Here is a 14,514-nt window from a genome sequence, read left to right as displayed (position 1 = left end):
AAAAGAGGAACGAGCGCGTTACACCTTACTCTTAAAACGTAGCTCTCAAACATGATCCACAAATTGAACACTTTAGTTACAAAGTTAACGCATAAGAAGAAATCGTGGCGCAGAGATAGCAATACAAGGCACTTTAGCGAAACGGAACAAAACTAAGCGTGCGACCAACAATGACATTCAAGTTTAACGTAAATTTTCGACAGCTACATTCTCGAGATACTTCATACATAAAAAAGACGCAAGTCTTGATGAAAGGACAATGGTGACAAATATAATCATAAGCAATGTGAAAACTGACGAATACTTATAATCGAACAATAGGTACGGTAGTAGGGAGCTAGTATACGACATTCTCAGCGAAATGCATATATGAACGATTGATCCCAGAGTCGCAGTGTAGCTCGTTTTACATTCAGTATTGTCTTAACTTGGATTGGAACAGATATTTCTTCACATGCTATGAGCTAAACGAGGCTCAAGGCCGAACATAAAGTTCTTTGCTGGTACATAATTCAACTTGATCAACGGTAAAAATTAGGACACAATAAAATGAAAACAGAGCGGACACAATTCAATCAATTATGCGTTAGATGAGCGTTGCTCATGCCTGAAGAAAATGTGATTGATGAGACTGTCCTTTCTAGCACCCGCGTAGGTACAGAACGGACAAGAATAAGGTTTATCTCCTGTATGAGTAACATAATGCTTCTTAAAATCGAATTTGTCTCTCGATTCGCGGGTGCAAACAGGACATTTGTAAGTTTTGAGTGGAGTAATGAGATCGCCGAAGTTCAATTGTTCGAGAGGTACGATACCACATGTTGCTGATGTTAAATTATTTGCGCTTTGTCCCGAGTATCCATGTCTCTTGTGAACTAGAGACGCACTAATATTATCGAACAATAGGACTTCTTCGTTACGATGGTTCAAGCGAGGCAAACAGCCGCCTATCCGTTGTTGAACTTCATGATGACGATTTTGAAAGCCAAGGAGCACCTACAAAGTGAAAAAACATTCACGTTAATCGCTACAGTGAATGAATCGTTACAGTGAATGAATAGTGCGTGATGATGAATCATCACGCACTACCACACATTGCAAACGTCAGACCGATACGAAGGGCACTGAATCGTTCATGCTCATTGCTCAAACGTCTCCAGTATCACAGAAATGTGTTCAAGGCAAAAATCTAGAGCAAATGTGCAAAACGAAATGGCGTTCTTTTTATACAACGGACAAATTGGAAACAATTTTACAGTTCAATATACTGAAACAACACGACTTTCATTTTAAAAAAAGCGAAAACCACGGGACATTTCGCGGCTTTGCCTTGAGGGACTGTAACAAAAAGTTTCTTGAACACAAAATCCTCAGTTTGAGCAGTATTGTTCGAAGCAGTTGGTCACTTTTCGATGACGTTGAGGCTTATGATTAACCGACATTTTATTCATCAAATGATTGAGGACACAATTTTTCAGCTTCTGATATTGCTTTCGACCGGCAGCAAAAATACAACAGATCTCTTGAATATCATGCCTTGACATGAAGGAATGCAAACGACGTCAATATACATATTAGCTTTAGCAGCAACGCATATTCTCGATGAACAACAGGTGGTAAGTGATATACCATTCCTACATTAAATTAAAGGAATGACATAAAACCAGTGACAAATCCGACAATTGAGGTTGACAGCAGATAGCGAAAAAATTCCATCATTGACCTTCCGTAACAAGGAACTTCGTGGACACTGGTATTCACATCGTTATTTGCTTTTATCGCATATCAAATAATAATTTAAAACGACGATAATTATGTTTAGCAAATCAAATAACTGCCGTCAACAAATTGCTTGTTACTTTACTTCACTTTTGATCATATTAGTTGTTTATCTCTACATCGTTAATAGAATATTCAGTTTGATAATATATGTACAATTGAATGTCAAAGTGAAGCTTGTCACCAGAACATTTTAATCGAAAACGGAGGAATTTTCTTCGTTTGTAAATTCTTGGTTCGCTTCTGCTTGTTGGTACTGGCATTCAGATTTGCTTTTATCGCATATCATATTATTAAATAAATAAGAATCGCATATCTCATTATTTGCTTCTATCGCATATCGAATAAGAATTTAAAACGACTATAATTATGATTAGCACATCACATAACAGCCGCCAGCAGAATGCTTGTTACTTTACTTCACCTCCGATCATATCAGTTATTTATTTCTACATCGTAAATTTAGTAATCCGTTTGACAATACTTGTACAATTGAATGTCAGTGGTAGAGCTTGTCACTGAAACATTTTATTCGAAAACGGGCGAATTTTCTTCGTTTATAAATTCTTGGTTCGCTTCTGCTTGTTGGCACTTTTTACTGACTTATGTGCGTTTCTATCTCATGTGGCGCACTATATCGAGGACACTTTTTACTGACTTAGACGTGTTTTGATCTCATGTGGCGCACTACATCAGCATTTCTGACAGATTTATAAGAACATAGCGGGCATTTGTAGGGCTTTTCTCCGGTGTGCGTCATGTAATGTCGCTTGAGATCGAAGCTGAGACGAAAAGATTTTCCGCACAAATGGCACACGTATCGAGGCATGGAGAGCTTTCGACAAGTGGCTACGTTAGCCGAATTATTGAAGTCAATGAGCTCTGAGGAGGAGGACGGGGCGTCATCGCTTAGCAGATCTCGGTAAGGCAGATTGACATGCGCTGAAGATGATCCGGAAAAATCTCTTGAGCGGATAGCGCCAGACATACAGACCGAAGTCCCTGCAGCGTAGTCGACAACGTTGGACGAAACTCGAGCATGCACCTAAGGAAATGAACGTTTCTGTATTCTTTAGAAAATTTAGTCGCTTTGCATTAAATGCTTAGTGTTGTCGAGTAACACATTCTACCCATGATCATGCAATGAGATACCATAGCATGGCATGAATCATATCGTGTAGCCATTGAATTGAAATAATTTAGATCCCAAGTGATTTGAAGTGCAAATCGAGCAGTATAAATTTCAGCTGGCAGTAATCACAAGCCAGCTCACTGACGATTGCGATGACAAGCATTAGTCGAACGACTTCACTCAATTGGATTGAATCAAGTGCAGGCTGTATCACGAAAGTACACTAGTAACGTTTTACTAGACATCTTTAGGAATGAACTTTTCGTATCGAGGAAAAATATAAAAACAACATGAAGTACGAAACAATTTATGCAAAAGAAGTTCCATGAGAGAGACCTGAATCACTTAGAAACGCAATTAATTTCCACGTTACTCTACCTAGTCACCCAATTGTCCGCAAGCCGAAACCGAAACGATCATGGGATAGCCCAGTCTCAAACTGGTGTACTCCACACAATCGCTGTCATGAACACTTTCTAACTAAAAATGCAACAATAACATTCACCACTTAACTATTAACGATTTACAACAGTCACCAAACGTCACTCACATGGTTTAATCGATTCACCATTAGATTCACACTTAATGTTGGAATTATTAGCACGTCCTGTCAGATACCATGCAAATACCGGCACATATATTGGCGGTGGATATGTAGTATCAGTGATACGCGGTAGTGTCTGCTGGAATGCTGCGACTGTTCGTAACTTATATGCCGTACTCCTTTCAGAAAAAACTGAAAAATAATGGCTCAGCAAAACTGTCAATAAAGTCTTTAACAAATCTATTTCCTCATTACATATTAGAGATTACAGCGATTACCAGCTACATCGGACCATAATTCGGTACTCGCTAAAAATATAAATTGAAGACTTCAACAAATAAAAGAAATGCACTATTCTCAGACGTTCCAAATAATTCAAAGAACAATGCACGGTTTTTAAATAGAATTGATACACTTAACTTCATCTTCTTGGAACTTCTTTCTTCACTGGTATCAAGAATTAATCCTATTATAAAAAGTTCTAATTCAGTTAACAAAAGAAAAAAGCGTCTCCACACGCGCGGTAGTCAAAAATAATTTCAAGTGTCATATTATGATGCTTCAATAAAACGTTACAGTGAAGTCGCAAGAACCAATTTCATGGGAACATAGTTCAGAAGCATTATATATGATCACGCAATCTTATCAGACTCGGATATGGTAGAATAAATAATAAAGATACGATCGATACGTAAAAATAATTAAAGCTTTAGAATCTCTTCCGTAGGTGTAGCTAAACGGCATTTAACGCGCACAAGAACATCCACCCAGAGAAGCTACTCTATGTACAAACGCTAGAAAAAATATTTCCAGACATAATGAAAGATTTTGGGATTAGAACGTAATGGTCGGCCTCGATTACAACGTCATATTTTTTCACCATCAGCGTTTTGAGCTATATATTCATTACTCGTGACATGGGTCAGACGCTAATAAGGTTCCGTCCTCTATCTCAACTTAGGGAAATCAATTGCACCGTAAGCGTTGTAATACATTACAACAATCATATTTTACATTAAATATACATAGCAGAAATTAACTGCTTATTTAGGCTTATTCTTCGTATGCTGATACATATGAACCTTAAGACTGGACTTTTGATTTGCTTTGTAAGGACAAACCGGACACGCAAAAGGTTTCTCGCCTGTGTGAATACGGTAGTGGGTACGGAAGAGATGTTTATCGCGACATTTCAACCCACAAATAGGACACTTGAAACCGCCAAGTTCATGCTTCAACATAGCAAAGTTCAGGAGATTAAATGGGATTACAGGCACGCTTGAAGGTGTGAGTCTCTTAAGAGAACTTGATGACTGATAATAAGCCGTTTCTGAGATCAGTGACAAGATGGCAGAATCTAAGCCACTAGCAGGATACAAAGATCGTTCAAAACTTCCGGAGGATTGAAGTGTCAGAGATTCAGAGTTGCCGCCAGGTATTGGGAAATGTGACGCTGCTGTGTCAGCTGCTATGTTGGACGCCGCCAGCAAGGAGGCAGAATCCGTAAGTGCAGAAGCCGTGCAAGAAGGCGATAAGTGAAGGTGCAGCGACGATGCAGATGCGCTGTCCGCCTGTAGTGAGGACATCATAATCAGCTGCACGGTCCACAAGGTTCGCAGTTAATGCACGTCAGTCACTTCCAGTCATCCAGTCACTTGATGCAAGAAGACTAACGAATTTTTTCACATACAATTAAACTGAGCTCCACGTTGGTACAATACAATCAAAAATTCAAGGCTGGCGTTCGCCGATTGAACATTTAACAGCAGCCTCGACCGGCTCGACGATATATCGACGTACTTAGGAACGAATTAACTATCAAGAATTCGCATTCGCACTCGTGTTGTGAAAGGAGTAGCAAACAAGCATAACATATTCATGGAATCTCGGCGGGAAAACATAATTCAAGCGAATAGAGGATTTTGTGCAATTAACATAGTACAAGATAAATTTACGCTGGAATGTTATGGTGTCGTCTCAAAATATGGAACTTCAAATCTCCCTTTTGTATGGTACGGTACGAACAAACTGGACACGCATAAGGTTTTTCGCCGGTGTGTATCATGTAGTGCCTACGAAACATGTACTTGTCAGCTAGGATCTTTTCGCACACGGGGCACTTGAATAGGCGTCCAGGAGTGTGCACATCTTCCATGCGTAGTTCCTCAAAGGGTGTTATGTTCATGTTCTCTTGCGGCACCAAGCCGCTCAGATGACCATCGAACATAGAGAACGATAAAGAGTGCTGAATTCCTGAGCTCGTTGTAAGCATGGACTTCTTTTCGATGCTAGAAGAATGGCGAGAAGCTGGAGTGCGTGTGCCAGTAAATTTTTGCGGAATTTTAGTGTAAGTTGACGATGCCAGGGACTGAGACAGTGACCGCACCACACCGTCCACCTAGTGACAAAAATTACGGTCAAATCTACCAGCAATCCAGATTAAGAAACTTTAGTTCGCAGCATCAATAGTAGTCAGCTAGAGGGAAAATTGCAAACGTGCGATGGCGTACTTAGATTTAATTCGAGCTCGCATACAATAGGACGTTCAGTGAGCATTGCAGGATGAAGAGTAATCATTGCAGACGCTAAATCTAAAATTCCAACGTTCATGGGGCTAGCAAAACTTAGAAGTACAGGGAATTGATAGGTGAAAACACAAAAATAACGCTTGGCGTCACTTTTTTTGAACAATTGACAATAACTCAGTTATATGTCTAATAATTAAATGATGAAATCCTACTAAGATCTTCCAAATCTTTGCAGTAAAAAATAAATTCTCAAAACTTAGTCCTAAATAACGTAAACTTTGACATCTTACGACACATCAGAACTCATTGCCGATCATGTTTAGGACTTTCTACATTAAAGATTGCACAATATGTCAGAGGTAACTTTGAATTTAAACGTTCATCACCACACTAGAGCTCATTGAGTTAAGCATCTATGATGACGAGCTCGATATCAACGAGGCTCGGTGAGCGGATACAGGACAACAAATTCTTGAAAATTCAAACCTAATCACACGTGGCAGGTGTAAAGTCAGGATTAGAACAACATGGCACCTAAAAAGAGAATACAGCAAGTCGTAACTAAGCATAGAAATTCCGTCTTTGTAAAAGAAAGATAACATAAATTACTCCATCAATTCATCTCCTAATTGCAATATTTCGACGAATAAAAAATAAAATCCATAATAAATAATTGGACAATCGTTTCCATAATCAGCTGTGTTAATATAATTCTAGCAGCTATAATAACCTGGTTGAAGATAAATCAATAAGTGGTAAACAGTATCGGTCTCAAAAGTAATAACTAATTACAGTTAGGGGTACGCATGTTAAAGAAGATGCTTGAATGAGAAGGGACACGCCAAGCTTATAGCCCTCTAGCAGGCAAGAAACTTTGCAACGATATTCAAGAGACTTTTGCTTCAATCCGCAATCATCAACAATACTAAGGAGTTATAATAGATTAATTTACGATTGGGTAAGGAGAGACAGTAGCCCAAAGAAGCGGGTCGTTGACATCATCGCTCTTGGAAGCTCATAGTAGCAGGAAAGAATGGCGAAGGCAAGTTGTCGTTGTTGAGAGAAGCAGCAAATTGTTGTTCTGGATGATGTCTCCTCATGTGAGTGTGCAGGTTGCTCGACTGTGTGGTCTTGTAGTGACAGAAGCGACAAGCGTAAGGTTTCTCGCCGGTGTGCGTGTACAGGTGTTTACGGAGGTTAGTCTTATCACGCGCCACGTAACCGCACATGAAACACACGTTGCACTTGTTGAAGTTCTTCCAGCGCTCGGGTGATGGTAACGAGCTTGGCATGGCATGCACGGAGGAGCCTATAGTAGCGGCAGAGACGTTACTTGAAGGCGCGAGGGATTGTGAGACTCCCATGTTAACCATCTTATGAGTGGACAATAGAGCTGCGGACAGCTCGCCTCCGTCCCCATATTCCTACAGGGAGAAACCGAGAGCGCATGGTGAGTCACGCGTGTGCAGTCTTCCTTCTACTTCTCTGGGGGAGTAAACTCTACGTACTATAAGCATCAAAGCCCAATTGTCAGGCCTAGAGGAGCAAGTCCCAGTCAGTAATAATAATTAAACCAAAAAGGAGACTTTTCATCAGGACAATAGAAAGAATTAAATAAGGATAACCAAACAATCATTTAAATAACGTGCGATTTAACTCATTTGAAAAGCACTAGATCACAGTAGCCACAATATAGTCACATCCATAAATCCACGCCACACAGCTGGCGTATATATCAGGTACATTTATCCACGAGTTTCTCAGCTTTCTTATTCAAGAACCTCGAGTCACCACCGAGTTCACTGAGAACATCTACTCATTTCAATCTCTGGACGTCGTCGACAGTTTGCGTTCGCTGCGCTTGTTTGTGATGTCGAAATACATGAGCCTTGAGATTGTTGCTCTGAGCAGACCGGTAGTCGCAAAACCTACACGCATAGGGTTTTTCAGCGGTGTGGATCCTCGTGTGTCGTCTGAAATTGCCGACGTCGTTAGTACTGTACGGGCAACAGGCACACTGATGACGTTTGCCCCGCAACACAGAGGTTCTTCTACCAATGGTCTTATTTTCGTGTTGAAGAGATTCTTCGTACAACGAATCATAGTTAATGATGGAAGCAGCTGAGCTGGCTGAGAGTTGAGCGCTAGATGGCAGCAGTTCCGGCCGATGGTCCATTAGGTCAGGCCAATTGCAGCTATCTCTAAGATCGTCAGTCCATACCGCTCCCTAAAAAAAGCCGATATCAACTATTAATCCAGTCGCAAGCACAAAACACAGCTTTTATGCGAGTCACCCAACATCACCTTGGTCAAGACTTAAGACACAAACTGAAGCAGATCCCAAGCGAGAACAACGGAGTAATCCAGTGAAAAAAATTTCCACGAAATAATTCGACTAGATGCTCAAGCCTACATAAAACGCTCTAATAACCAATGATAATCACAGAATAAAATCTCACCAAATCTTTGCCTTCGTAAAGAGGGAGAGAGAAACCTCTGAAGAAATGAAGTCAATTTAGTTACAAGTTCATCACCGACAGAAAGTACTTCACGGAATAATTTCCTCTGGAAGGCAACATAAATTCATAAAACAATACTCATTGTATAACAAGGGTTAAACAAACAGGTAGGTAAACCAACTACCTACTCAAAATTTTGGGGTAGTCTATCGTTAGCGCTTTTGCAGCTCCGGCATTATTAATTTTACTTCATACTTATTGCGAGACGCTAACTTCAAAGTACGCTTCGGAAACCTAAAACAAGTTGAGAGAAGTCGTCACGGGGACCAAATCTGAGCCCAGTGAAGAGAGATCAGCCACTAAAGTCTCCGGATGAACCCTCTTGACATGCGTGTTGACGTTACTGCTCTGCGTTGAGCGATATTCGCAGTATCTACACTTGAATGGCTTTTCGCCCGTGTGAATACGTGTGTGTTTCACGAGATCTTTCTTCTGCAACGACGAGTGTCCGCACAGCGAGCACTGGTAGCGCTTGTAGCTGTTAGCTTGGTCCACGTGAACTGTAGACTCCAAAATTGCAGGCGGAGCGCGACTGGAACTTGCGGATGAAACGTGCACAGACGATCTGCCGGATTTGCTAGCAGATAGATTCGTAGCGTCACAGTCACGATAAAGTGCAAGTCTGTACTCAGACAACTGGTCGCTTGCACTTGCCTTTGACCTTTGAAATTGAGTCGCCCTTTGAGACGCGAATATTTCACTTAACAAAAAACTTCTGTGTTTTTGTGTAATTGGACGCGTAGGAGAGTGTAACGTTTGTTTTGAGAAGGAAGAAGCAGAAGAATTCTTTATCTGGATCATCGACGTTGGAGGAGCAGAAGCTAATGCTTCATCCCTGATGGGAACTTGACAATCCTCTTCATCCACCACACCTCGTTCTTCGTCTTCCCCATCAACTTCGCAGCCCTACAAGAAAAGAAACGTCTTCTTCAGCTGCAACTTGCAATGTCACTCAAGCAGTGAAAGAAGAGTGTCTTGGTAACTCTGATCACAACGATGCTTGACAGGGCAATACATGAATGAGGCAAGCGCTGAACTCCAGACGGCTAACTCAACGTTTCGGTCCGTCCTCCGTTCCAACAACAGTCCATAGCTACAACTAAGATTTGAAGTAATTCAGATGCAATCAAGAACATCTATACCCGCAAAGCACGGCGCGGCAGAAACGGTTCGCAACACGTCCAAATAAAAAGATATTGAAATAACATTTAATTGGAGACAATACCTTACATTTTAACCGAACACAAAACCTAAATAATAATAAAAAAATGCCTCGGAAGTAACGATATGCACATACAGACAACACAACTTTGCTTATATATGCTTAAAATACAAATAAAAATCGAACAAAAAAATTCCTTTCGACACAAATATACCATTGACATAGGTATCTATAAGAAATAAGTCAGTTGAAGTCTGATTCATTTATTGCATGAATTTACATAGTTCGTCGTAATATAAAGGTTGCAGGTAACAAATTGCATTGAAGATTATCTATATATAAATAACATCCACACGTCAAAAACCAAGCACGAACACGGTTAATAAATATATCGACACCTGTTAATACAACGTTCCTGGGATAAATCTTTTGTACACATGATTAACTTTTATAAGCTCGCCTGTGTAATTTTTTTTGTTCAGCATTTTTCACATTGTACGCGGTAAAGCCTCACTTCTATCCCGTTTCAAAGGATGCAGTTTCAGTCCATGCTACATCACCACAATTTCTATAGCCACCATCAATAGAAATCGTCAGCGCAGGTTAGCAGTCATATATGGCCACGAGTTCAGAGCTAAATATTACGAGGATATTCACGAGTAAGTTGCTCATTGAAGACCATGTCGATATGATCACAACAGCACGTAAGAATGAAGGTAATCATGTCAACAACAGCCATGAGAGTCAAGAGTAGTGGGGAGTCAACGGTGACACACAATCATGTAAGAAATAAACAAACCTGCTTCTGCATCTCCACCTCGACAGCGCTTTAGGCTCAAGTTGATCTTCACATCTTGTATTCGCAACTCAAGCATAACGACTCAAATATAATAAAAGGTGCAAATCATAATAGAATAACTCAAAGTTCAACTTCAACTCAAAGTGTGATAAACGGTGCAGAAGCTTATTCACATATCATTTGACTCGACTTCTTTTGATTGTCGAGCGGCTCATTGAACATGCAAGGGTTTTACTTCTTGCTCAAAATATAGCAACCCCCCTCACATAAATCATATCAAAACAATGTAAATGAAATAATAACGAAAATGGAATAAAATAATGTTAGGAGGAATGAACTAAAGCTCAAATAAAAATACATAGTGAGAGAAATTAGGGCTACTCCCACGCTAATTTTCCGACCAGCTCTTCCATGAAATTAAAAAATATAGTGAACAGAGACATTTGATTTCAAAAAATGACACTTCAACTATAAAACTTGGATATACATACAAAACCGATTAATGACAAAAATTGTACTTTCTGGTATTGAGCAACTGAATATTTGAATAATTCTGAGCACCTGTGCTCAGCTAAAGAGAAGTTCAAAGCATTCCTCGCAGCTGCCATTAAAGATCACGCAATACAAGGGAAGAGCTGCTCGAACAGAGCAATATTCGGCAATGCCTAAGTCAAGGCGTCACTTGAGCAGTAACAAGTGACGGTACAACAACGAACGCTTCCTCAGAGCTAATAATCTACCTGAAATGACCACAATATACTATCAATATTGTATAGCTTTTGCAGACATGTGTCCGGGGATATTTGTGACATTTATTTGAATAAGCTAATTCTATCTTGAGTAAAAATGTTGTCAATACACACGAGTATATAAGTTCCAGTTAATATCTAAAGTGCGGAGATCATTTTATCACAAAAAATAGGTAATCATAAGCTGAAAGTACTTAAATAACAGATTCTGTTTGCATAGCTTCAGGATAGAATATTCTGAGGAAGCGTCCACAACTCACGATAAAAAATACCGTTATTATAAACTAAATTGTATATTAATTATAACAATAATAGAACTTCATGGTGCGATGAAGAGGCTTCATTTCGATATAATGGTATGAGATTGAACTGGATGGAAGTTCAGGAATAGACAAGCAGGAAATGTGAACATTGAGGTAGAAACCTCGAACTAGAATGTTGTGAAGTTGTTCAAAGCATCACACAGAGAGAAGAGGTCAGATCGACAGTTCAATATAATGTTCAGAGGAAACTAGCAGTGTCAACAGGTCGCTTACTTGTGGAAATTTACAGTAACTGTTGAATTTTTCGCACAGTGATTATATTTTTGTAAAGAATCAGAAAACTTGAAAGTTGTGCTGTGACGTATGAGGAACTTGGGAGAAGATCTTTGTGGGATTATAAAGAAATTATACAAGGGATTCCTCTTATATAATTTTCCCCTCACTTGCTTCGAGAGGAAGTTCGCACTCGCGATCGACTAATGAAAAACAACAAAATAAAGCAACCATAGGATTGTCGTCAGGAGTGCCAAAGTGTTCTGATGTATGCATTTAGATCCTTTCAACATTCTATACATAACGTTGCCAACACTCAGGATACATCATTTAACGTAACCAAGTAGAAAAGTCAAATCTCGATCCCCGCGAGAAAATTTCTCATCCTATACATTGCCTACAAACAAATTTTTGTGATGAAGAATGAAACAGAGTCAATTGAGATAAGAGGCGAGAGTTTCCAGTAGAGAAGGATAATGAGGGAAGGCGGGGAAAATAGCCTCTACATCGCACGCATGACCAGGCTTCACGAGCGACCAGAGCCAGAACCACGGAGTTCACTTTGGGATCACAGAGCAAGTTTTATTAGCATGGCATTATTGAAGAGAACCATGCTATTTTATGACCAAAGATATATTTTTAAGAGGTGGAGGCATTTTTCCTCAAACCACGCACAGATTTCTTTACTATTTTTGCAAAATTTATAATAACATTTCCAATCACTACAGAAAATTTATTCTCAAGTTACTTTATAGATCCGGATACTTCAAATATGAGAACGAAATGCATTGAAAGGTATCCTTGAGTAATGAAGCAATGATCTACAAAGATAGAAAGTTTCAGCATCGAAAATTCGTCTGCTGGACAACTTGATGAGAAATTTCAATTAACTTTATTATATGGGAATTCTAATAGTCTCAATTTTGCAATCAATACTTTAATATTTGGAACACGAGATAACGAGAAGAAGTTAATGTTTATTAATTGCGTTCTGGGGGAGGCTCGCTGTGCGGCTAATGGTCTGGTCGCGCGTAGAGCCTGAGAATGGCTGGCATAATTCAACTCACCATGTGCTGTTGCTGTTGGTTGGTCGCGGCGCTTGAGGAAGAGGAACCTTCCCCTCCCTCGCCATAATCTCCCATCTGCAACACAACAACACGTCATTTATGTAGTTCCCTTTCACATCCATATTGCCAACAAGATTCATTCGTTTGACCAAGACAATCATTGCATGAACAATTATAGAAGCAAATGAAGATTAGTAAGATATTTTAGTTGTGCAAGTTATGTAACTCGGACATAATTTCAACGTTGTGAAAGTTACCAAAAACTATAAAAAAAGTTCTAATACTTCAAATTCCATCACTATAGTCTGATATTCATAAATCTATTCTCGCCATTATATCATATAATCATATCAACCTTAATAATTTACATTACAAAATAAATCAACATTCTCACAGCTATCTGATCATATGATGCAAATAAGAGGTATTCATAAAACGTATAATTTTTATTATAATGACCATAGGTAATTTATACTAAGTAAGTAAAGAGAGAAGAGCCTCACCCCATGCTGATCAGAAGCCGAGTTTTGTCCAAGCAGTTCGTCCATAAAGTGTTGCTGGCCGTCAGCTTCCCCGAAGCTGTCTTCCACGAGCATGTCTTTGGTGTCAGAGGCCGAGTTCGAGTCAGAGAGATAAACAGCGTCCAGGTCCAGGGGCTCCTGCTTCACGGCGTCGCCAGGATCTTCGGGAGGCTGTCAGAAATAACACAGTCACGTTACATCACAACTTGATGAAGAAGGTTACATCACAATTTAATGAAGGAAATAATCAACTATGGAGATCAAGGAAGGTTTAAAAGACTGCAGTAAGTCTAAAAACTGCAAACTTAAAATAATTATGAGAATGGATATTGGAGTAGATCCAAGACTTACTATAGTTTTTACAGTGTAAGTTTAACTTGTTTAACTTTACAGTGGCGGAGGTGAAAGTTTAACTTGTGGTGCTGAGCAACACTAATCTCATGGACAGCACAAAATAAGGGTAACACAAAGCACAAATGATAAGACTTTCTAAGGACTCACCACTTCAGAAGGAAGATCTTCATGAGCGTCTGGAAGTTCTTCAGCCTTAAGTTCGATGTCATTATCTTGCTGCGCATGATGCAGCTCATTGGGCTCGGAAGCATCCCTGCTTGTTGTACGATGATCAGACACGCTATCTCTATTCTCTCTAGAAGAATTTACAGAACTGCTACTAGACGATGCATTATTTCTATTAAATTTGTTACTAGATGACTGGTCCGCCCTTCTCCGACTCGTCTCTTCCCTACTGCTAGTTTGTCTTTGAGATGAAGAACCGTCATCTTGTCTCCTCCTCTTTGCTTCACTACTTAGGCTATTATCACTGGTTCTCTTCTCCCTAGAACCTCCACTTGACTTGGTTGTTGCTGGCTCTTCATCAGGCACGGCCAGGCCTTTAATTCTCAAGCACTCAGCAGCCTTGATGAGGCCAGAGAGCTTCTCCTGTACGACGTTCACTTCACCAACGTACATGTAGCTGAGCAGGGACTCTAGCTCCTCGCTCCTGATATCCTTCAGGACAATCACTGGATGTTTGCACTGAGTTTGTTCAAACATCTGCTCGAAGTATTCGCTGCACGTTGACAGCACCAGCTTGTGCACAGGGTAGAATTTCCCGTCACAGGCAAGCGTCACGTCTGTGTAACATTCCTGCCAAAAAAATCCGATGTTAATGTTGG

General features: G+C 39.9%; 1 protein-coding gene across 39 annotated transcripts in view; it reads right to left on the bottom strand.

The window, feature by feature from the left end:
* The window catches only part of LOC108679110 (longitudinals lacking protein, isoforms F/I/K/T), a 68,451-nt gene that overhangs the window by 48,598 nt on the left and 5,339 nt on the right, over positions 1–14,514 (bottom strand). For 32 of the 39 annotated variants that reach the window (XM_018167677.2, XM_018167674.2, XM_018167655.2 and 29 more), the window contains exons 3-5: positions 13,838–14,485; positions 13,319–13,507; positions 12,816–12,890 (exon numbers count right to left, since the gene is read on the bottom strand). In XM_018167677.2, the coding sequence (XP_018023166.1) occupies positions 12,816–12,890; positions 13,319–13,507; positions 13,838–14,485 (912 nt within the window). The other 7 variants (XM_018167663.2, XM_018167671.2, XM_018167647.2 and 4 more) reach the window with 7 other exon arrangements.

This window comes from Hyalella azteca, unplaced genomic scaffold (assembly GCF_000764305.2).
Source record: "Hyalella azteca isolate HAZT.00-mixed unplaced genomic scaffold, Hazt_2.0.2 contig15466, whole genome shotgun sequence".
NCBI classification, from domain to species: Eukaryota; Metazoa; Arthropoda; class Malacostraca; order Amphipoda; family Hyalellidae; genus Hyalella; species Hyalella azteca.
The sequence above is the reverse complement of the archived record's forward strand: the minus strand, read 5'-3'. Positions and strand labels throughout refer to the sequence as shown.